Raw genomic sequence first — 26374 nt, 5'->3', positions numbered from 1 at the left:
AATCATAGCGTAAAAAATAGGAAAAGGGCTGAATATCAAATATGCGATAAGTCACTTAATAAAACTTTTTATCATTTTACTAAATAGTACTGAAAAACTGCCATGATACAAAGGCATAGAAGTTTGAAAACAACATCTCCAAAAAAGTCTCCATAAAAATCAGGTCTTCAAATAACTTACCGCAGAAGTGTATTTAAAATACTATTAAACTTCAAGACTAAAACTACTACAATAAAACATAGCAAAATATTTTCGCAGTTTATGATAACAGTACTCATGTTAAATGGGGTTTATTGATATTCTAATGATTGCGTTCTATCAGCAAAGAGGTTAGGAAATATCGAAATTAGATATAAACATCCTTTCTATAGTGCGAGAGCTTATATGGTGCTATCCGGTAGATACTCTAAATAGAACCCTAAAGGCGGTCGACTTATACTGAAATATTTAAATTTACCCATTTCAAGGAAGCTTTAAGATCAATAGTAAAGAGATTTTTTTAAAGTAGTTGTTAAGAGCATGATATTCTTATGGTTGTATAAAGAAGTCCTTTTGTATTCAGTCCTAATGTGAAACAAAGTTAATACAGTGTAACCCCAAGTATATTCAATTATGTGATATTAGGTTTTATATCACACGCACAACATCCGGAAGATTTATTTATTGCAATATTGAAGCAAAAACAAACAATCTAAGCAAGACTTTTACAAAAAGATTTATATGATTAAGGCAATCCTTTTAAAAGCGCAACAATCTAAGTTTTAGATTAAACGGCCATTAAAAATTAAACCGGCAATTGAAAGAACTTGTTTATAATATGGAATAACACTTAATTAGATATTACAGGTAACAACATAAACATGCGTACAGATTAAGTTTTACTTTATGAAAGATCTATAAAAATAAAACACTGAAATTCGTATATAACGTATTTCAAAATCACTCTTAACCTTGTAGCATCAAAAAGTGATCTCGCTTATCAATGACGACGGTGTCTTTGTTCTTTCTTTAATCAGCATCTAGCACCAGGATGTATGATTTCACGAGGAAACGGTCAGTTTGATTTCGTTGTTTAATATTTCGTTGACCTTTTGCAATTATATGATTACTGTACAAAACTCAAAATGCATCACTCGTAGTCTATAAGGTTTTGCACCGCTGTACGTTTGAACCCTCTCACCACAAGATTTAAAAACATAATATGTGAAAAGATCCGTGAAGCATAGAACGCAACCAAGCAGCATAATAGAAGACTTGGTTCGATTGAGTCTGTTTATGGGGGGTAATTAAATGTGGAACACCCAACACCAACTAGCATCGGTTTAAGCGGAATTCTGTTATTGCTAGAATGAATAAACGCCATGATCCCAAAGGACCAGAAATGTAACAACACTGAGTCTAAGTGCGGGGAGGCTTTTTACAGCCGCCACACGACACTTACTGCCTTCTTGACTGAGTTTGTTCAATCATGAGAAGTAATGTGCTGTACCCCAATCCCCTGAACACCATCTATGATTTAGAAAGAGTGAATTAGATTCCTTGATCACAAAGGACCAGAATAAGTAACAACTGGCTTACAAATGTTCGGTTCTGCTTAGCTTCCCACTTGTGTCTTCTGGAATACTCATGAGACGGGACCCCTGTACATTATTTACCATTAAAAGCTACATGGCATGCATAATCATGCGACATAAGACAAACATACGAAGCAATACGGTCATTGAGACAGACAGATTAATAAGGATTATGTGGGAAACATCTGCACGTTAATTTGTAATGTAATGCATTTACGTAGTCTTCGGCCTTGATACATCGTTATTCACTTTCTTGAATCTGCTGATTGTTACCATTCAACTCAACTGTAACAATCTCATACATTTTATGTCGGGACAGTTTGGTATTTCGGAGCATTACCGACATCTACAGTAAAGCTTACAGATTTGTAACTGTAAATGCAATGAGATTTAAACGTTAAATATTTTTAATAACTGAAATATCCAAAAGAATGTTAATTGCTAACCTAAGAAGTGTGTCCAGTAGAAAACTATACCTGGTTAAACTAATAGTATTAATAAGTGGATGTATATCGTTACGGCAAAAATGGAGTGGAAACCAATGACTCCATTAGTAGCAACGACACGTTCAGATTCAGTAAGTTATTGGAATTATTAATTGAAGTCCTGTCCTGACTAATTAGGATGCGAGAGAAAATGACATTGAACAGTTGTTTTATATTATAATAGATTTGAATGACTGCTACTGTGTGTTATAATTAAACCTCTGGGACATATTATTGAACAAAGTATCAGTATTTGAAAATATCCATTACTCTGAAAATAAACACTGAACAATTTCATCTTCGTTTAATCAATTATTTTAGATTGAGCTTCAGGGCAGAAAAATGATTGCCCTGAAAACTTACAAATAAAGACTAATTCACGTTGTAAATGCAGACCTTTAAAAAGTATTGAAAATTAATTTCTTGTTGTTCTTTTATATAATTATATAAAATTCTGTATATCAGCAATTAACACTTATTTTAACTTCAGAAGACTATCTAAATGTAAAGATGCATCGAAAACTACATGATTAAACAAACGTTAACAGAAAAGAAGACAGACCTATCTCAGATATCGTTTAAGAGGGATTGAGAACATCCTTAATGAGTTTGCATATGTCTGTGTGTTCATTTACTCATCGGCTGACAGACAGCGCATAATCCAATAACGGTGTTATAGCGGTATAATCAAATAAATGTAATGAATTAGAAACCGTCAGGAAAATATGTAGTACAGAGATATAATGATTAGGCTCGTGGAAAAAAGGGCAATAGAACTACAAGATCGAGAAAGGGAAATGGGCTAACGATAAGACGCACGCTTATTTATATACAAAGAGTATATGCAGATATGCAAATGACATTGTGACAACTGGTCACACGCAAAGACATAGTTAGATGCAGAAACATATGAATAACAACCGAGTCTGCTATTATTCTGCTTGGTTGCATTCTTCGCTTCCATAAGATCTTCTTATAAATTTAATTCAATGAAATTATGAAAAATTCGATCTTATAGAAAAAGATAAAATGCTAATTGGATCAAATTAACGTTAGGAAAAAAAACATGACATGTTTCGGATCAGGATTTTACATGAGGAAAAGGAAAATGTAACACATTTTATGTAACGTAACAAACTTTACTCTCTTTTTTTGCATTAATATGAGTAATAAAGAGTGTCGATATATAAAAATCTTCTAATTAAATACATACAGTTGTGCAAATAGTCTATATACATAAAAACGTTGAAGTAAATATTTTTTTCTTAATTCTGCAATAAAAACGTTTTTATTTTCAAACATGCATACAAGTGATTTCAATTTTGTCAGTTATGGTTTCTTTTACATACAGTCATGTAATATCAACCTCCACAAAAGTATCTGGTTCAGGTGATCAAATTCCATGGCACAATAACTTAATGGCTACAAGCCAACATCAAAGTGCAAACAATCTTCAAATTCCGTATATTGAGCAAATCACAGGAATAATATGAAGATATGAAACATATCTTGTTAAAATACAATCTACATCTACAATTGTGCAAAATTCGAATATTTGATAAAATGATATAATAATTTGAGCAATTACAAAAGGAAAACAGCACTGAAAATTTTGTATCAAGAAACACTAGATGGAATGAGCCAAATAATGACAAAAAGTACCTTTGGTCAATTTGCCCTTTATGATTTTGATGGTACAAAATCATTATTTCAGTCCAGTCTAGTCAATATATGTCTTTAAAAGTTTTTTCTTAAAGAAATAGCAATGAGTAAGAGGCTACATGACAATTAAAATTGAAAGAGAAAATGTTGAAGATGATGTGTTTTTACGTGCAACTTTTAACCATAGGTTACTTTTACTCATGTCTGGACTTAAATGATTAAATAGACTAACCAAGACTACATGTGATTAATAATGCATGTTTCCTAAGACCAATATACAAATAAATCGAATAATTAAATATTTATAATTCGCCAGAACAATTCATCATAGCAACTTGTTGTTAAAACTTCTTCTGTTACAGATAAATAAAACATGATACGACGGCTCTGACCAAAGGTATTACCGATAATAAATTTCTTTCTGATAATATATCGTTGTAGGTAAATTACACATTATCAGTATAGAGTGTTTTAAATTCTAGAATAACATTGTCAGTTTAAAGCGAGCTATATTGTTTATGCAAAAGTTCTAGACTTCTTGGGTTTCTAGCTACAAAAAACATTTGCAAGATGTAAAAAAGATAAAAACAAAAGACAATTATAGGCAAAGACAGCTAATAAAATTTGCATGGTTTAATGTTCATTTTAAAATTCATAGCGTTACTTAATGTTATGTGTAAGTTCAGTCAAGGTAGAATATAAGAATTGTTTTCTACTAGATTTCAACCAGCATGAAATTGAAGTACGGAAGCAATAAGTCATATTTAGTGTAGATGTGATTCCATTGATTTGCAATTTGAACCAATCCAATCTACATATTCAATAGAAATATTATATTAGTATATATACATAAAAAACAAAATAACAATTACAAGATAAAATATATGAGAAGTATTTACTAAAAAAAATAGTACAAGTAGAAGTTTTAAGAATATGAACTTCAAAAGATGTCTTCTGTAATTGTAAATTGTGTGATACATAATCTGGAACAAAAGCTGAGTAATGAGGCTGTCTCCGAATGTTTCTCAGTCATTTTTCAATTTCAGATTTGAGCTCAGAATTGAGCAAAAGATGCTTTAGATTTGAGACTCGTCTCGAATTTTAGTTTTACATTACTGTATAAAGGTTTTTGTTCATACCTTAGCACAGTGTTATCGGTACTGCATAAGTATGCAATAGTTCTAGGTTTATCAAAATCATTAAGGCGCTCGAGTTGTTTACCGACTGCGTTACCACGGTTCAGATGCAAAGGAATCGATCCCCTTGGGGTTAGATATCCAATAATCTGAACGATGAACACTGGTAAACAAGACGGTAAACTAAAAGAAGTTCTGTTTATTTTAGTTAAACATGTTCAATGAAATATAAGGACAAAAAGCTGAATTTTACATCCGAGTAGAATTGAACCGGACATAATATTTAAATTTGACGTCATACTCGTCGGCATGATGCTCTCTCACCGGTCCGTTTGTCAACCACTGTTTATCCCATAATAACGTTACTTTCTTCTTTGTTAAACTGTCACACAAATTGAGACATTGTGGAACTCAACTGATATGAAAGAAATTCGTATGTGTGTATAAATACTTTTGCATAATAGATTATAACTGACTGACTATCAATCAAGAATACATATATTATACAATTCTGTGAAAACCCAACATCAAACAAAACTGTATTGCATATTTGTAAAAACAAAACATTAACAATTATTCACAAGCAACACAAGTTATAAAAATGCATTTCTACATTTTTTGCTGATACATAATATTTATTTTGATCTGTAATTTGTAACAAGTTACGTTGAGCAGATCCATAACAATCGTGAGTACACTCTAAATCTTATCTTATTAACATATTAACATTGTTATCAAAGTTTATATTGTATTTTTGACCATAATTACTTTACGTCTCAAATAACAACAAATAGAGAGAGAGAGAGATGTAAAATTAAATAAGGTCACTACAGTAGACGTTGTCCTTGCCTCGAGTGAAGTTTTCCAGACCATGATAACCAGAGACACACAAGCGCCAAGTGCGGTCCGATCTGGTAAAATCCGCGTGAGCCGAATATTTATATCAGATCAAGCTACTGTCAATACGAACCTCTGCGTACTACTTAGTATTTTAGCAAAAAGAACACCGTGACGCTAAAGATAATATTTTAATTTGGAACGCGTTCAACTTGTACGCCTTTGAAACGACATGACGTCAGTTTTGTTTATGGACGTTTGATTCCAGCGCTTTGTTTTACATATATGAAAATAATTGGATAAAATGTTTGAAATGTTTAAGAAAAGAATTAAATCATCAGCTCTTTGCAAATATAGATTAGAAGGGGCGTGTACTAGAATGTGTAAAGTTCGCCTTTCGATATTTAAGTGTTTTTTATTGTTTGATCTTTTATCAAGACTGTAAGGCGACTATTAAAAGACAGAAGTTCGGACACAAAGATGACACAGATTCGTAATTTCCAAGTGTGTAATACAAATTTATTTGTTTCCATCATTTTGTATTTCTTTTAAAAATACAAGTCGTATTCTACTTGCTATTGTGAAATATGTTAGTAGCTGAATGATAAAATAACAAAAACAAACAACCATTACAGTAAGACTTTTGACCGTTTACATTTACTTCATTATGCCTGCGGTATTATTACAAATCACAAAAAACAGGGAATAGTTGTTTGTTTCACTGTAAGGCAGAAATATATTTTACCAAGTCAATATTAATAGTAGATTTGGTGACGTCGCCACGAGTTGACGTGTGAGATACGGTGTTCACGAGTGAAATATACTTTGATAGTGCGTGTCAAATAAACAAATAATCTTTTATTTCATATTTAAATGCATTTTTACCCTTTTTATCAGGAAACAACAAAATAGGAAACATTTTCAAGGTGGAAATACAAAAAATATTTCAATAATCCACTAAAACACATAATAAATATAATCAAACTGACAAAAAAAAACTTGATTAGTCTCTTTCGTTACAGTCAAGAGAGAATTTGCAATGAAATGAATTCATTCTTTTTACCATGGCTAAAACTGAATCGACACTTTTTTTACGATTAACCTTTATATCTGGTAATATAAACATATTAATATTTACCAATAAACTGTTTGGCTGCACATACAGTACAGGCTTTTATCGTTTAAACCTGAAAAAAATACACGACTGTTTAGGGAATTAAAATGTATTTTAGGCATAGATGTTAGAACAAGCATTGACGTATCTATTTAAAAACTGTAGTAATTATTTTGTAGACGGTCCTGTAAATTTAAAGATATGTTGTGAAAATGTCACTCTTAAATGTAGGATGTTTTTGCACATTGTTTCAGGCAAACATGCATAAATTATAGAACACCGAAAACGTTATTTGTAATCAGAAAACTTTGATATTTCTATGATAAGGTATGAAATGTTTAATTCGGATTTAAAGTGAAATAGTATTTCGGTTAACTGGTAATTATTTTAATTTTACAGTACCGCCTAATTTTAAAAACAAACAATTAAAACTTGTGATAAATTTAACGCAGAGTATAAACTGAAAATGAATACTTCTCATTGCCGTATAAGTAGTAAGCAAAGAAATGATAGAGAACGTATCTATGTTTACTTTCTATATTACCAAGCTACCTATTATAACTGTCTTCTCCATTGGAAATTAAATCAAACCAACCGTTGCTATGGAGCAAGAAAAACTTTGCCATTTAATAGTCCCACTGTTCCTGGATTGTCATCTAAGTTAATCAAAGAAAAAAATAATTCTTGGAAATTATTAGCTATCGTCAATGATTTTGACTGCTAATCATTTTCTTAGGAGAAAATCTGTCAAGAAATGCTACGCAGATTTCGGCAGTTTTTTTTACTGGAACAGCTTAGCGAATGAATATGTATTGATTACTAGGGGAAGGTTTCTAGGAGTGTTTCCCTCTGAGAGATGAACTATAATTAACAATCAAATCAAATTATCCAGCCTTTGTACGTAATTCAAATACAATAGTAAAAGTCTTTGTAGACTGGTAATTATAAAAATAAAATACTCAGAAATGTTTTTAAAAAGGTCGAATCACACACTTGTAGAACAAATACAAAGAACTGAAGGCATATTGCATTTCACTAGTAACACTGCGAACGTAAGATGTGAGACAAAATGTAATACTGATTGATTCTCGGACCATCATAATAGTTTGAATAATAGACTAGTTTCACTTCATTGTTTCTGAAAATTCAATAAAACTAAAAGAAAGAAAAGGAATGATCGTGATGTTTAGCCTATCTTAAGCATATAATCATATGTCATAATCAATGCTTTACGTATTTCCATTTTGTCAAGGGTTACAGTTATAAAAAGATAAAACTGTTTGCACATGCGTAAAGCAATTACATTTTTATTGAGCTATCAATTGAAAACGTACTTGTCATTCGATACAGGGGGTGACTTAATACAGTTCAATGTAGCTATACGAGCGTATCTCTGAATAGAATACTTTAAAGAAAAAGAGAAACACTATATGCTTATACTATGATGCAATCGGAAGAAACTTAAAGACATTTATTCTCAAAGGGAGGTTAATGTTACCGCGGTTATCATTATTGGTCTCAAACCCAGTTGTTTACATATTGCAATAAGTAAACAGTTTGTTGAAGCGCAAATGCCATATAGCCCTTCCAAATGAGTACTAATTGTAATGGTTCCAATTTGATTACCACCCTTAACGTTTTGGTGTGTTTTTATTACTCTTTCAATTTATTCATTTATTTATTTGAAAAAAAAAACTGTTTAGTACAATAGGGTACATAGCAAAGGTCCATTACAACAGTAGTTTGATCTGGAATGTTGCATTTGGCTCTAATAATAGTAGAATAATACTAAAACACTTTTAGAACGGAGTACTTTTTGACACTCGGAAGAGGTCTCATTACTTCATTTCTGTAGTAATACTTGATGTCACAACTAAAACAAGTAGTCCAAACACTGAATACTTTTGGTATGCATATGAGTAATGATGTCTGAGATTGATTTTCTGTATCTTAATTATTAATGTTAAGTAAATAAATTGTAAATATTATCCAAATGTCAATGCTGGTTTTGAATAAAGGCAGAGTGATAGAATGTATTCATGTAGTACTCATGCAAAATTTTATATGTTATTTCAAAACATCTCCAAAGTGTTGTCAATTTTTTGCCATTTACAAATCGATTTTATAAGCTTGTATTTGTAAATAAAAAGGATACATAAAGTTATTAAGAGTATTTTAGGTAGTTTATATCTAACATCAACGCTCGGTGACCTGTTAAAATGTAGAAAAGCTGCAAAACAGTGTTTGTGTAATTTCATTGTCAGTAGGTACATGTATGTAATGGTAAATACAGAAGGAAATGTACTGAACTTATATACTTCATACTCACAAAACATCGACTCCAATAATAAAAAAAAATACGCTGCAATCTATTTTTCAAGATATGCCATTTAACTAAATGCTTAACATTTTTGTTTAATTAGGTCACTGCATCTCTCCTGAATGTTTCGATTTACCTATAACGAGCTCGCACTTTTCGTTACAAAAATTCAATTATTCTATCCAATAATTGTAACTTAACTCGGGAACAATATCAACATCTATGTAAAAATCGACTCTTTTATAGCGCAATAATTGGTTAGAGTCAATTTCCATCTGGGAAAACCAATGACATTTATAGTTCACTATCATTTTGATTACGAAAGTTCCCAACAGGACCATAACTGTTATCGAACCGAAGTTCTCTCCGGTTGGAAAGTAGTACCTGTTTTGAAATACATGCTAGTATCTGGGGATATAGTTTTATTGTGAATATCGATTGGTAACCAATGATTTCACCAGAAACAACAGCATGTTTATATCCAATAGATTATTGAAATTACTAATTAATGACTTGTACTGAGTAAGCAGAATTTCAGAAGCAGATACAGGAGACGTCAGTTAAGTGATATTCCATGTTATAATTGGTTTCAATTACTGCTACTGTGTATAGAAACGCCTTTGGGACCTCTTATCTCTTTGCAAAACAGTTTTATTAAATATCAATATTTGAAGATATCCATCACGTTGCTAATAAATACAGAATGATTTCTAGTTTATTGCCGAAATTGTAATAAAAAGAATATATTTGACAATGAGGCCTAACATTAAGTTATTTTTTGCAATAAACAAAAACATTGTTGACGAACATAAGACATTTTATGTATAATTTATTTCTAACACGGTAAAATTTAATGAAGATGCATGAAGGTTCAATATTAAGAATTCTTTACAATTTAATAGAGTATATTGAAGATCAAAAATATCACCATATAATACGCAATAAAAAAATGAGTATCATTAAGACAAGAAATACAGATCCAATATCTATTGCGAGAGACAATAGAAAAGTAGATGACCTTGTATACGTGACGTATGTTCATTTTCTCCTTGTCTTACATATGGTGCATAATTCAATACCGGTGAGCTTTATGGATAATACTTCTAATTCAATAAAGGGTAATACTAATATATTAGAAACTGCCAAGAAACGACATCGTATAAGGATAAATATTGTGCCTAGATCAGAAAAAATCAATACAAGGAGGTAATTGAAAATGCTATATATAGGAATATAGGAACACGTGTTTAAGTTGCATAGAAGTAGGCTAATGATGTTTATAAATGTGTAAATATGATACGCCTACTTTAACAAAGAAAAACAAATCACATTGTAACATATTGTGATGTTTTGTTCAGCATACTCTTAATTCTAAACGAACTAATGACAAAATTCTTTTCCAAATTATTTTGAAAACAAGAATCACTTGGTGTGTATATTTTTCATGTGAGAAGCCATCCAGCTGGCTTACAGAAGGTCGGTGGCTCTACCCAGGTGCTTGCCCGTAATGAAATCATGTCCGGACAAACACCTAGGGTCTTCCTCCAACATGAAAAGCTCACCATATGATCTATAATTGTTTTGGTGTGACGTGAAACCTAGCAAACACAAAAGAAAATGATTTCGAAAGTCGTTTTAGAAATGATGACAAAAATGGCTTTACTGGTCAATGAAAAAAATCAAAAGTTACGTAACCTCAACAATTGTTCTAACGCTACACAAGGTATTGCTAACACATTAAAAACAAGGAAAAACAAACATTAATAGTTACGTTCCAAGAACTTACTAAAAGTAATACTCTGAAACTATTGGTATCTTGAATTAAACAACTTCGAAATAAAAAGTCATTTTTTCAAAAGATGTTATTATGTGATATTACACAATTCCGTCTTTAACCTATTTCTAAAAAAACACACAAAGTACTCAAAAATGTCTGAACATAATTATTGTTATAATAATCAATCTTTTTTGTCTAAAATCCAACGATATTCGAATTAAAAATTAATATCTACTCGTATACCTCTATTTTCTTTCTCCTATAATTCTTTCCAAAAAATGCTTGGGTACTTTTGTGTCCTTTTAAAACTAAGATTAGGACGTAACAATAATTATTAATTTTGTTGACATATTGATGTGACATTAGCTAGAAATCAAGTTTTACGTTGGACGATATGTTATGTGAAATTATGATTTAAAACTTATATCCGAAAAGTTATCAGGAATATTTTCAAAGAAATACTATTATTTAAACAGATTTTGGCCATAGTCTGACAACCCTAAAAATACTGAAAAATAGGCTAATACAGGACCTTTTTTGCATATATTTTTGCGAAAAAGAAATTAAACTCGAATATCCTCACGAAACAGACAAATCTATGTCTTTACAAACTGATCTTCATAAAACTTAATAACGATTCAATTTCAACAGGTAAACAATGCAAGTCATAAAACTTAAATTTTACTGTTAAAATTCGAAGAAATCTTTAAAGTTTTCTTTTAAAAAAGCCGCTATGACCATTCTATTAAGACTTTACCTAGGATTGAATTATCACAAAATAAACAATTCATTGAGATAAAACGTCGTGCAGTAAGTTACATTTTTACACGGCCGAGACATGTCAATTTATTTTCACAATAAAAAACTTTTTTCCTTTCGTCTGCTACACCTAGGCCTTTCATTGCGAACTAGAATTAACGTCCCTGATTCGATAGTTTAATTATAATACAATTGAATATTAATGAAATCTAGTGAAATAACTGTATACTATTCGTACGTTGTACATAATAAACAGATATGAAAATTAGGGTAATACCCTTAAAAAAAATAACGCTCAGTTGCATGTATACTCGCAAGTTTTGCTCAAGTGGATAAATCGTTCGTTAATGGCCGACGTCCCCAAAACATGGTACTACCAAATATATATATTCAGTAATAAATGAATGGAAACCGACATTGTCTAATCATATTAATAGCATTCCGATGTCCCTTTTTTCAGAAACAAACATATTTAGGAAGAATATGCATTTGGATAAATTTCCTTCTTTATTTATGTGTTGAATTGTTGATAGCTTAAGAGTTATAAAGACAAGGTGTCATAACACTTGTTATAAATTCTAAATATATACTTATTCAAAGAGTATCAATTTTCAAATGATGCCAAGCCGAATCTTATTTATACAAACATATAAGTTGTGTAATGCTTAATAGATTTAAAATCTCTCTTGTTATACGAAAGAAATAGCCTTTAACATATTCAAAACAAAACAAAATTATCAATTATATGTAAATGTAGAATTAACAATCTTAATGTAGTTGCATTGTCAAAAGAAGTTTAGAATAACAACTACTTAAACTGGTGAGTCCTTATTAACATACTTGTCGGTAAAGAATAAATTAGTACATGTATAATACGGCAGAGGCTTTTCATTCAAGGCAGTAACACCTCCATAAACATAAGATCGCCACACACAAAAAAAATGTTATATTGTCAGATCTATTAATCTTTACAGGCTACCTCATACTAAGGTTTTGTATATTTTATACAGTAATACATGTGTATAAGAAAGTGTAAATGAGCCGTGCCATGGGAAAACCAACATAGTGGGTGTGCGACCAGCATGGATCCAGACCAGCCTGCGCATCCGCGCAGTCTGGTCAGGATCCATGCTGTTCGCTAACAGTTTCTCCAATTCCAATAGGCTTTAAAAGCGAACAGCATGGATCCTGACCAGACTGCGCGGATGCGCAGGCTGGTCTGGATCCTTGCTGGTCGCACACCCATTATGTTGGTTTTCTCATGGCACGGCTCAAATTAATAATAGGAGAAAACACTATTAGAAATTTTCAAGAAATTCATTGCAAGCTTCCCTGGAAAGTTGTTGCTAATTAATGTTTTGTCAACCAAAAATACCTAAATATAAAACAAACTTTCTGCAATAAACAGCCTTATAGTTGATGTTAATTAATACTATCTGGCGTTAATAGAGTTTCTGATATTTGTGTCAATTTTCCGTAAGAAAATAAAGTTAAAATTGTCAGACCGGATTCCCAAGCTACCCGTTATTGCCAAGGTATTCTTAAAATTCAATTATGTTTTTCCTGCTTAATCTTACTTTGAAATCTGGAAAAAGAATTAAAAAGTTAATAGTATATCATGTTCTTCGATTATTCCTGTGATATCTGTACGGGAGATTTTTTCTGTCGTGAATTTTTCAGTTTTTGTTTAATGCGGTCACTTTAAATTAGCAAAATGAATTAATCACAGTATAATAACTTGTTTTATCATATTTCATAAAATGTTCAAATGAACACGCCGTTAACTTAACGGTTCTAAATATATGAAATTTTTATATTTGTATAATTTCTATAAATGGTGTAAAAATAGGTTTAACCTCTGCAGAACTTTTTGTTTAATTCCGCTTAATTTTGCGTTATTTTTTTAAAATGTTTACTGATTTTCTAAGTATGTTATATAAATTTTACTTAATCATGTGAACATTACCATTACTTTGACAAAAATTGTAGCTTTTTTCCCCCATTTGATATGAACAAAAATGTATCGGCAACAAGAAATGGTAAGCTGAAGCATTAAAGCAGTTTGCACAATCAAAAGGCATTTACTGGTATTACCTGTTTCTCATTTTTGAATAAATATAAAATGAACCACAATTAAATCTTCCAGTCCGTTATCCTTTAGTTTCCATTTTAACCTGTATCTTGTACGGGTTTCTTTTTATATACAGTCACTGTGTGCAAATACAAATATGATTTTAATTCACGTTCGACCTCTACCAGTTTTGTGAGCATAAAATTTATTAAAATTTTCCGTGATGATTGGGACAGGAATAGCCAGCGTTAACACACCAGAAAGGGCACACATTGACCCGATTATTTTTCCCCAGAAGCCAATTGGGACCTGATCTCCGTAACCAACTGTACACATAGTAATAAGAGCCCACCAAAACCCATCTGGAATACTGCTAATTTGTGAGCCTTTGATTTCATGTTCCGCATAATATATTGCACTAGAAAATAATAGAATGCAAACACTCATTGCAACTAAGAAAAGTAAGAGTCCTTCCAGTGAAGCTTTGAAGGTAAGAATCAACACCTGCAGTCCTGCCGAATGCTTTGTTAATTTAAATATCCGAACTAATCGTACAACACGTAAGAACGCAAGGGAAGTGCTGGATTTCGAGGATTCACAGCTCTGACTTGAAAGGCTGTTGGATAATGTAATGTAGTAAGGTATAACTGCTGTAACATCAACAAGATTCTTGAAGTCTTTGAAATACAGTAACTTGTTTGGACACGAAAAGAAACGAACAAACACTTCCACCGTGAAGAAAGCTGTACAAATGGTTTCAAGAATGAAAAATGGGTCACCAAAATTAACTGGCTCATTCTCTTCACATGTTTTCTTTAAAGCTGGTATTGTTTCAATACAGAATAAAACAATTGACAACACTGTAATTATCACGGAAACAATTGCTATTGCATAGGCGAAGCATGAGGTCTCGGGGTATTCGACCAACATCCAGATTTTTCGTTGTATTGGGTTTTCAGGAAGAATTTTTTCTTCTTCGATATATCCTTCTTCCTTTTTGTAATGATCCACTATTTCTTTTTCTATTTCATAAAAATCTAATTCCGACAGAAATATGTCGTCTGGAACTGGCTCCGGTCTATGAAGATATCCTCCATATTTGTAATAATTGAAAACCGCTTCAAATGTTGGTCTATGTCTGTCGAAAAAATATTCATCTCTTTGCCGATCGTAAAATTGCAAACGCTTCTCCGGATTACCGAGCAAAGTGTCAGGATGTTTGTTCAAAATTGATGCCCAAATTTCATAATATTGTCCACTAACGTTAATTGTAATCCGTTCGCAAGTCTGTAAGTGACAGCGATGTGCTATCGGTATGCTACATCCGCTACATGGCGACAGCGGATCGCTAAGTCGCGATGGCGAAGATTTGCACGTGTCGAGTGCAGTTTTACTTCCGTCTGAGCCGTGTGATCCCATTCGACTGCCGTGTTTGGCATGCGATGGAAAAACCCATAGCTGGTCCCCGTCGTCACTGTTCATACGGTCCGGACGCTCGTATGACTTCCGGAACCGCCTCTGATTCATTATAGACACTACGGCAGCCATAATCGCGAGCCATCAACTCTCCGAAGATTCTTATTCCTCACTGCCAAAATATAATCAATTTACAATTATATTCCTTGCACCTTTTGAAGAATTACTTGTCGGAGTTTCTGTCTTGTAGACTTGGAGATTCATCGCGAGCTGGAATCGATTAGTTTCACGTTTGAGCAATTATTCCGTACAAATATCACATTTAAAGCTATTCACGTCGGTTTTCAATTTGACACTGTGATAAAACATATTCCGGTAAAATTATCTCCAGAAAATGGAAAATATCCATAGAATGATAGAAAAACTGCATCACGTCGATTAAATAAACACAGGTACGGTCATTGTTCAAACAAAAACTGAATGGAATGGGCTGTATTATTACGGTTCACACAATATGAGTACGAGTGACTTCGGATCAGCGCTATTGGAGAAATACAGGCTGTTCCAATGAAAGATCAATATCTATATTTGTAGCCTCCTCAGTCTTTCATGCGACATATACACACACAAGTAGATAATGAAACAAAAAAATCATGCGTATTCCAGAGGTTATTGAATTATCTGAAAACAAAAGAAAATCGTTTACAACACGATAACTCTCTTGCACATGAACGCCTTGAATAAAGAAACTATTCTCATAAAGTGTTTAATTATTAAACGAAGCTACTACTGTAACAGTCTCTGTCTATTGACGGAGTTATTGTTTCACTTTATTGTGTGCAATTTTCCACGTCAGAATAATCCACAGACGACATTTTCTATGAATTTATACTAATTACAAGTATTTATTGTAATGAACAAAGACTTAAAGGATATTTATCTGTCTGTTAGTTACGGTAGGAGCTTTCAGCTAGTTTGCTTGTGCATAGTGTGAGTAATAATGGTTGCTACTCAACAAAACATTCCAAATAAGCTTTTAAAGCTTCTTTGCGTCATGTACATTAAACAAAGTTCCTTTATAGTGAATCATTCTTAATTTCAGGGGAGATAACAATTCCCTAATCAGACAACTTAAACTCTCGACTTCAAAATAAATGTTAATCCTTATTTTACGATAATAACAAGTTTTTATTATCAAAATTTAGAAGCACAGACTGCAACCAAGCACAATAATGGTAGACCCGATTTCAATGAGTCTGTTCATGGGATATAACGAAAAATGCAACACTCCTCACACCCCCTAGCACCGGCTTAAACGGATATCTATTGAACAGATATTGGATGACTCTAAAAAAATAATTATAACAACACTGATACCAAAGGACGCAACTCATATATTACAGTGTCATCAGTCATGAACACTCCTATTTTCAGGACAGGGGACAAATACACAGATTTTAACTGCTGTAATTATCATCTCTATTGACAAAACCTGAAAACACCATTCAAGGAAAATACTTTATTTCAACAGTTTAAAATGTGTATGGTACTAAACAAAATTAAGATAATCATCTTTATCAGTGGAAACGTTTGAGGAAACTATTTATCAATTCATATAGCTTTATATTTTAGCAGAGAACTGGCGTACTGACACACTTTTAGAAGCTCTTTTACCTGCTTTATTATTTTTTCTTAGGTAAATGTAAAGCGGTTTTTGATCATGAGCTGGTACTTTAGATATATCTGTTGTTTTACTTGTAACCTTCTGGTATTAAAAAGAATATAACAAAACTTGTGGAATTGATTTTGTTTTCATTGGAAATATAAATGAGGATAAATTATTTAATCTAGTTCGTATCTGGGTGTTTTACTACCGGTGTTTTCTGTTTAATTGTATCGATCGCAAAAAGCGTGTCTGATTGTTTTGTTCTCGATATTCTAGTTTAATTACGTATGTACAAACAATTTTGACGGCCACACTGTTTGTTGTATATGCTGGCTGACTACAGAACCAATCAAAACTCTTCTTTTTCTATTTCTTCCCAAACTCAACTGAATGACCTTGATATCAGATATTCAAGAATATTTGCAACTATGGTCGTGAACCATATGTTGACTTTACATCATTTGAAGCTGTTTATGGTCTTATCATGTAGGAAAGCAGCTGTCGTTTAATAGATTAGTTCAATTCGTACTTAACCAGTTGGGGGAAGATCAATAACACACGTTCATAACATTGTTATCATTTTCATGTTATATCTTGATTAAACAACAGGGTTAATGAGGGAGAAACGAGGCATACAATGCCGAAACTCATTTAGGAGAGGAGGAGGTTGGCAGGGTCGTCTATGTTTGCGCAATTAAAGGGCATCTAGACTAGAATTATGATATTACATTTCTAGGTTTACTGTAAGAACGGTATACATACCATCACAGTTAGGATGCGTACACCGGATATTGCTATTTTGTGATAAGGTATTTTACTATTTTTATGTTGTTTAAAGGGTAATTAAGAACCCGAATTATTAATGGGTTTTAAAAATTTAAAGATGACAAGAGACTTATCAACAGTAGCCATCTACTGCGCATATGCCCTGACAAACGTAAAATGAGAAATGAGACAAACCTAAGTAGAAAAGCTAACTATTTGTTCCTACATGGCAAACTCATCTCTCCCGGTATCTTCTCCTATTTGACTTGTGGGAAAAATTCTAAGTTTGTACGATTTATAGCTAAATGTGCAAAATTTCGGCTCTGCTAATACTCAGATGACGGAGCAATTGGCCATAAATCAGCATCGACGTTGAATTGAGCACTTTACATTAACTAGTATCTAAACTGCATTGTATGATGTTGAAACTTTCAATAAACTTTATACATTATAGTAAATTTTACAAAATAAACATTATCATTGGTTTTTTAAAGTGCAAAATGGAAATGTCTTCATGCTACAGAGTATTTTGATATTCACAACGTTTATATCGTCGTAATTTATGTAATTTCTTTGAATCGAAAGTAACAGTCACAATAGTGTCTTCCTACGCAATAATCTTAGTTATATTTACTTATAGTAAATGATTTCCAGTGTTATGCTATCTGATGTTGAGCATTGTTGCGGTAACTGATATAACATGAGTTATCTCTAAAACAGTTAAAATGTTGCCTTTTTAAATTCAACATTGATGTGTCAAATGTAATTCTCAATAACCTGCAGAGAGCCCGACCCTACTAATTAAATAGTACAAATAATTAATACTGTATTGCAGACTTCTTAGTTGCATATTAAACTTGTTATATGTGTGCAACCGTATCATTTGCTAAGTGCGTATCGTGTCTGTGTAAATCAGCAGACGAGGCCATTGTATGCCATCTTGTTGAACATCACAAAAATGACGAAATCAAATTTAGTACAATAACAGCCCAAACCGCAAAACCAGAAATGTGCACATGATAAGGTTAAACACAGAACATATTTGTTTCGGAAAGAAACCTAAAAATAAACTAAACAATGTCGTTTTGAATGATTTAATTTGGGCAAATTGCAAAGATTTGAAACAGAAAAGCCAGAAGAAGAATGGTTGACATTAAAAAGACCGTCGGTGTTCGTCGGTTTCATAAATGTGACGAGAATAAACTTCTGTCACTTAAATGACCTGAGTATTGGTATTTGACTTAAGACTGAACAAATCGAGACTTTTTCTGTCATGAACCAGTTCCTTAACAGTTTGAGAACTTAAAAATTAAAAATAATATTAATATCACGAATATAAGTTAAAACGAAATAAGTTTTGAACTGGTACCTAGACCACCTGATGAACAGATTCTTGAAACAATCGAAGAACCTTTCCTTGAACTGTTCACGAACAGATCTGGTTCATAGTCAAATGAGACAGAAATCTTAAGGTCATACGCATGCACACTAAGGACATATTTCCGCAAGAGCGTTAACGTTGTAGTTATGGGCATTCTGTATGAACAAAGGATCACAACTCTTTAGCTGCTGGTTGGGTTTGACCCTTAATCAAACTATAATTATGGCCTTAGTTTGGATTAGATTGATTTTAAGTTGTAGATGCTAGAGTGTTAACAAGCCACGGACTGACAAACAAACAGTGAGTGAGTGAGTTGGGTTACGGCGAATCGACACAAAAAGGTCATATATCGCCGAGACAAACAGACATCCACTAAAACCTGCTTCTATATCATTAAAAAAAAAAAAAAGTTAAAAACCACAGGCAGCCCAACATTACATGAACTAAAATGTTGTTTGATTGAGCCTGTTCGTGGACGGAAGTGGAAGTGCAAAATATTGCCTACGCCCTCTGGCCAGGGTTTGTTAAGAACTCGACATTTATACGTGTTATAAGTACCAAATTATAATTTAGAGATACCTGCAGTTGTATTCATACGGCGGTGCACATCGAACCTTCAATGTTACGCAGAGTGCAATTCCACGAAAAGCGGTGTATGATCCGCAGTTTAAATAATGGGTAGTTATATACCGGACTTTTTAAAAAAAGAAATTGAGCGCGCAGGTTAAACTAAAATTGATTTGAGCAAACGTATAATATATTAAATGGTTCCCGTTTTGGTTAAAGGACAGCACTGAACTTATTGGTGCTGCATGATTATTAAAATGAGTTTTTGATATATTCATTGTTGCCGATTTAGTGGGGGTACATTGAATACTTCAACTGGCAAATCTAGCACTCTATAGAATATATTTTATGTTCCAGGTTCTGACTAAGTAATCAGGTAACATAAATGTAATTCGGCTAAATACCTTATATGTCTCTGTGTCATAGCTCGTGTAATCATTTTCCAAGTTTTTACTTGACGGTTTGCATAATTAATGGTTGTGCAAACACACATGTTTGTAAGTAGTTACTACATGATTATATTTTTTATATACACAGTTCTTACATGATCATGTTAAGTAATGAATTATGACCCACCTGGATTGCGATCTTACTGATTTTGGAATGGTTTTCTTCTATTACGATCCTTTCGGTAAATGCTGTTACAACCCTGATCTGTTTCAAAGTACAATGTTGATCCGTAATACTAACACTATACGAAACTGCAATAAACAGTTAAAAAGCCAATACACAGTACACCACACTTTCAGTGCTAATTGATTGACGGTTTTTCATTCATTTAATATTTGCAAAATGAAATTTTATACGTTTTTTTATTTGCGTGTAACTTAATAACCCTTGCGATTCGGAATTTTCCCCATAAGACAAATACTTGAAGATACAAGGTATAACACGTTCAAGAAATCAAATGATTGAGTTGCCATTTTATCAAAATGTTTAGCCTTTAAACTAAGGGTTGACTCATGTTACGCTCGTTACAGCATATACACAGGGGCTTGTGATTAAAAAGTAAGATTCGGTCGTTAAATATAGTAGTAAATTGGAATCTCTCATACCTTGTTAACAAGAATCAATCACATTTTCAGAGAGAAAAAGATTATCACAAAATAGTAATATCCGATATACGCATGCTCACCGTGGTCATTTGGACTATATAATACAAAGAATTTCAAGTTCTTATTCTAACAGTACGATATTTAATGCCATTTCTGATAATAAAAAGAGTTATTAACTTTTATTTTCACCAAAATAATAGCAATAATCGAAATTACCCCATGTGTTACCTCACGGTTTTACTGGAACGGTTCTTACAAAACGTAATGACGTATTTTTTATATTTACAATTATTCAAACAAATAAATGAGAAATAAAACAAATCAAAAAGTACAAATACAAGATAAGTTTGTTTCATATACATGCAATTTCTTTCTGTTTCTTTCTCTTTTTTGACTATATGTTAAAACATACCGCGTGATACTCTATATACTTAAATTGTCAAAGCAGCACATTCGTTTCTATGCTATATGGGCTACGAACATTTATAAAACTAGGCACATTTTTCTATCAGAGTTTTAGGATAAGTTATCAAAAGTTAGATGAAACTAGTCTTTCCCTTCTCCGTGCTGGTGAATATATCGATCTTTTGCATTAATCATAGTATTCACTGAAGTCAAATAATTCATGAGGCTCGGTCTATATCATCTTCGTTACAGGGAGTAATTATTGTGGGCATTTAATTATTCATCCATTGTCCAAGGAAAAATGATTGGTCCCTAATGACACCTAGGTCGATATATGAGTATAACTTTAGCCCACGCTAGATGATCAAAAAGAAGAGCTATGTTATTTACACCACAAAAGCACTATTTTATCGAGCTTTGAATGAGCCCCTAAATTCATTAGAGGTTAATAAAAACATTAAGATATGTACGATAACAGTTCCTTATCATACAGTCGTTAGCTAAAAGGAAATTTAAAGATTTTTTTGCAAGTCCATAAAAGCTCATAACAATAATATTATGTTACAGTTTGAGCAATGCATCTGTACTTCTCAAAACAATGATGCATATCAAACTTGAAGCATCTTTGAAGTTAAATAGGGCAACTTAAGCTCTTCATCTGAATATTACAAATAAAATGATTTCCTTTACTCTGTATCTGTACTGCTTGTATACGGGCGTTGTTGGCAGTAATTTTTATCGTCATGTTAAAATAGCGTTAAATAGCTTAAAGTAATAGACCATTTCTCTTGTGCGTGTACACTTTGTAGTTTACATACAATCGTGTAATTACTATTAATTGTTAACATGTATTAATACATAGAACTAACCTGTTTAATAAGTATAATTACTCGGTGATATTGTTGTAATCCAAGGCAACTAATGTTTGCCAAGTGAAACCCGTGTAATAATCTCTACCAGGCGTGACTAATATGGTAAACTGTAAGTTTATATTGTGCCAAGTGCAGGATAGACGGAAAAGACTAGAAACAATTGTACTCAATTTAGTGCCAAATACCAACTTTGAAGGAAATTCATTTATGCAAACATCAAAGAGCACCTTATTATAAAGAACAATTGAAGCGATTTTTACAAAAAAAAATCTCTTGCGCAAGTATAAATAATAAAACGTTGCATTTAATCAGACAGACGGATTAAACAGTAAATTGTCAGAGGAAAACTACACGTGGAGAATGGTGTTTGCAGCTGTTCAAGAAGACCTCTCTAAACATTTCAGCTTATTATGATAAATATAATTACCAAGGCTAACATTTTCCATATTTATTTCGTGCCTTACAAAAGCTTTAATAGTATGCGAACATGTTACTGACAATTTTCAGCGATAGGCTTTACTTCAAATTTAATAGCAAACAGATATGGTTTGGTATACAGAAACAGACTGACTAGCCGTTATCTAAATAAGAATGTTACATTTAAAAGCGTAAAAGAAGTTTCCTCAAATACATTTCCCTAAACATTGATCAGCTTTATATAAACTTGCAGAAAAAATAGCAATATGAACAATGACTTCATTCTAAATTAGTTATCAAAAAGAATAGGAGATAGGTTGTATTTAAATCACCTGGTTACAGTTGTATAAATCTAATCAAAATTCCGTATTCCAAGTATGAAGCATTTACGGTAACCTAAGTAAATTATTACAAAATTTATTTCCATTCTAGAGAACGGTTTCAATATCAGTTAAACTTTACTTTTAAAGTAAAAAAAAAAACTGTTGCAACTTACAGATTGTCCAAGTCTTAAGTTAAACAATTTAGCATTATAGAGCATTTTTCGTACCAAAAGGTAGTTTAGAGGACAGGGATAGTTAGTTTTTAAAACCCACAAAAGTGCTTTGATAACAGTGCGAGAAAGGTCATGAACAATACAATTTTGAGAAATGTCAGGGGAAACTAGAATGAATGTATTGCATTTTCAGCCTGCCAATTTAGTCGTTTTTACGACGCAAACGACTTGCAAATCGGTTTAAGGACACTAAATTGTGAAGCAAAAAATAACCCAAATTGCTCACATAGACATGTCATGTATTGTCTGCAAACTATTGACCTAAATCGTACGTATTATTTGTATAGCAGGTGGCTAGACCTAAACAATGGTGGTCATAACAGTTTACACAAATAAATCGGAATGTAGATGAATTGATGGACGGATGGATGGCTGGATGTCCGTTCTTGTTTTATCTGAACGTTTGCACCTTACGTAAATTTTCTGAGTCGACCGCACCATGATTAAGCAAGACAAGTCGATTCATGCATTCCTTTCTTTCACATTACGATCATTCTTAGTTAAATAAACATAAAATGTAATTGAATATAAAGGCCTTTAACTTGCATCTGCTCTTTTTATTCAGAAAACGTGCTCAAGCCATTTTCATCATTTTTAATAATCTGGGAAATTAACTTATCTCTTGATACATAGTGAATTAATTGCCAGTTTTTTATAATTTTTTCGCCATTGAAATATCGTCTATAGCGATTTATTAATACATCTGGTTAAATATCCGCTCCTCCCGTAACTTCTTTTACTTTTGGTCAGATGGCATTCCGTTAAAGGCTGTACCCTTAGTTGCGGCACCCATAACAGTCTTCCGGTAGTGACTTTAAATCAATGTGATGTGTATAATTCTTCTTGAATGGGAGCATCTTTCATATCTTGCACTAACACTCTTCTTGAGGAGTTGCTCATATGGGCAACCGCTGGTGACTAGATATAAACTTAAAGCAAACAGAACAATACATTTGTATAAGTACACAGATGTGCAAATGATTTATCTGGTCGGAGAACGACAAGACCAGAAACAAAATAAAAAAACACTTTTACCGTCCATTACATTTATGATTTAGGAGGAAAACATCGCTGGGTGTTTGACTGAATAGTCTTCACAACATAAAACAGAACACTCTAGAAACCTCAATCGTCAAACATATTTTTTTGTTTTACTGTGCAACAAAACCTTTTATTTTACAAAGCTTAAGTCCACAACAAGGAAAAGCTTGGCTGCTTAATGACATCTTTTGTGTTAAGAGAATCAATTTGGTTTAGCAAAGAAAATTCTAGCAAACTTCATATCTGCTTTCTAGACGCAAAGCAAGCATTTGATCGAGTGTGGCACTCTTCACTCCTGTACAAACTCACCCAAAGTGGGCTAGATTCTACAACACTTTTAGCATTTTCTGAACTGTACACAAATATGACCAGTTGTTTAAAAAATCAACCTTTTGCATCGGAATGGTTCAAAGTAGAACAAGGCACTCGCCAGGGGAGCAAAAGTTCGCCACTACTCTATCTTCTTTTCATAAATGGTTTAATTAAAAAGCTGCAAGAAAGTGGTTGCGGAATGTGCATGTATAACATGAATATATCATCACCAACCGTGGCAGATGACATGACGCTCATATCATATTCAAGTAGGGCTTTAAGCATTATGCTTGACATCTGTTATACATATTCCCGTCAGTGGCGCTACAAATATAATGCCAGTAAATGTGCAGTTGTGGTATTCAATGCAACCCCAAGTTCCTACTCGAAACCGGAAGTATGGTCCATAGGCGGAAGCGAAATAAAAATGACTCTAGATTATACGCATTTAGGCATTAAGACAGGCAGATATTTAAGCATTAGACAGCTAATGTATGACGCTGGTGTGAAATTGAGAGGTACACTTTTAGGAATTTCTAATAGTGGATTGCACCCTAAGGGATTGAACTGTATCACATTGTATAAAATTTACAAAGCGATGGTTTTACCAAAAGGCTTATATGGGTGTGAGCTGTGGAATAATATATCGTCCACAGATTTACTTCAACTTGAGAGATCCCACAGATTTTGCCTAAGGTTTATCCAGCAATTACTAAATAGTACCAGCACAGACTTTACTTTAAGTGCTATCGGCTCAACGTCAATTGAAAGTGAAATTGATTATAAGAAATTGCAGTTTTTTGGCCAGCTGTGCAGACTACCTATACATTACCTTGCGAAACTAGTGTTTACTAACAGGTTAATTCGCTTTCTTAACTATGATACACAGACACAGGGATATATACCAGATATTTATAGGCTTATGCAGAAATATAATCTATTCCACGTTTTGGTAAGATATGTTTCTCTTGGATTATTTCCGTCGAAACAAAAGTGGAAACAAATACTTAAACAGAACATTATTCTACGTTCAGGACTTGACACTATAAACAGTTTGTGTAACGATGAAGAAGAGCATCGAGCCGATTGTCTTCTTAAGGTGAATGAGCCATGTGCTTTATGGAAAATAAGTAAAATAATACCGAGTATGTATATTTATTGTGCTTCCGCCGTTAAAGCCATAGGAAGGTTCTACTCACGAACATTCCCTCAGACTTGTTTAAAATGCAATAGTTTAGTAAATGATCTTTTGATGTATATGCTTTGCCATTGTCAGGGAAACATAGGCGACACTATGAAATCATGGAGTATTATAGTAGATGATTATGGGTTGAGCTTTTTCCGATAATTTGTCTTACAAACTCCGTCAAAACAAGTTCAAATAATTCTGTTTGACCTTATTAATACTGACGTTTTAGATGATGAATGCCGGATATCTCCTAAAAGTATTAGAATTTTGAAAGTCTTGCATAAGGTTTTAGAGGATTTAAGATGAAGGTCGCAGCATTGATAGGAGAAGAACTTGTTTAGCATTCTGGCCTCTTGTGTTTCGTTTCGTCAAGTGGTTAAATGGTAGTGCTACATACAAGTTGCTTTTTAATTAAGTTCAAGTATGCTTCTCAGTTAAGTATGATTAAAAAATGTGCCGTAAGATATTCAGAAAGCAGTTATAAAGGAACAATAGTTCTCTTAATATATAAATTTTGGGTATACATGACCGTATGTCTTATTAGCTTTATTTATTAGCATAAAGAATATAGCTGTAATGAGAATTTTACAAGTTCACATAAACAATCATATAGACATAATTATGTTAAAATTCGTTGTGCGGGCATATCTGAAAGTATTTTGTTGGCTTCTTACCTACTTTTATTGGAATACTCGCATCCTAACTCACATACGTGTTCATGTTTAGATTTATTTCAGTATAGCTTTATGTCAGTATAAGTCATTTTTGATCCTCTTATACAGACTCTTTTTTTTATATTATGTATATTTGTATATTTGTATCTACATTTGTTTGCAGAATGATCGTTTAATAATGTATTTGATTTATATGTGTTGATATGACTTGAAGTTTGTACTTTGTACTGTTTCTTTATCTTGTTATACTTTTGTATACTTCTTCTATATGTAATCTTCACATTGTGGAGGATATTAAATAAATAATAATAATAATGTTTTTT

General features: G+C 32.6%; 1 protein-coding gene across 1 annotated transcript; it reads right to left on the bottom strand.

Annotated features, from left to right (window-relative positions):
- Positions 1-3196: 3196 nt before the first annotated feature.
- LOC123529159 (potassium voltage-gated channel subfamily A member 1-like) lies at positions 3197-15918 on the bottom strand. The gene has a single exon (XM_045309379.2). The coding sequence runs from the start codon at positions 15281-15283 to the stop codon at positions 13904-13906; it is 1380 nt and encodes a 459-aa protein (XP_045165314.1). The 5' UTR covers positions 15284-15918; the 3' UTR covers positions 3197-13903.
- Positions 15919-26374: the final 10456 nt, after the last annotated feature.

Source organism: Mercenaria mercenaria, chromosome 13 (genome assembly GCF_021730395.1).
Source record: "Mercenaria mercenaria strain notata chromosome 13, MADL_Memer_1, whole genome shotgun sequence".
In the NCBI taxonomy this organism is placed as follows: domain Eukaryota; kingdom Metazoa; phylum Mollusca; class Bivalvia; order Venerida; family Veneridae; genus Mercenaria; species Mercenaria mercenaria.
Note: the sequence above shows the minus strand (reverse complement) of the source record. Positions and strands in the feature narration are given on the sequence as shown.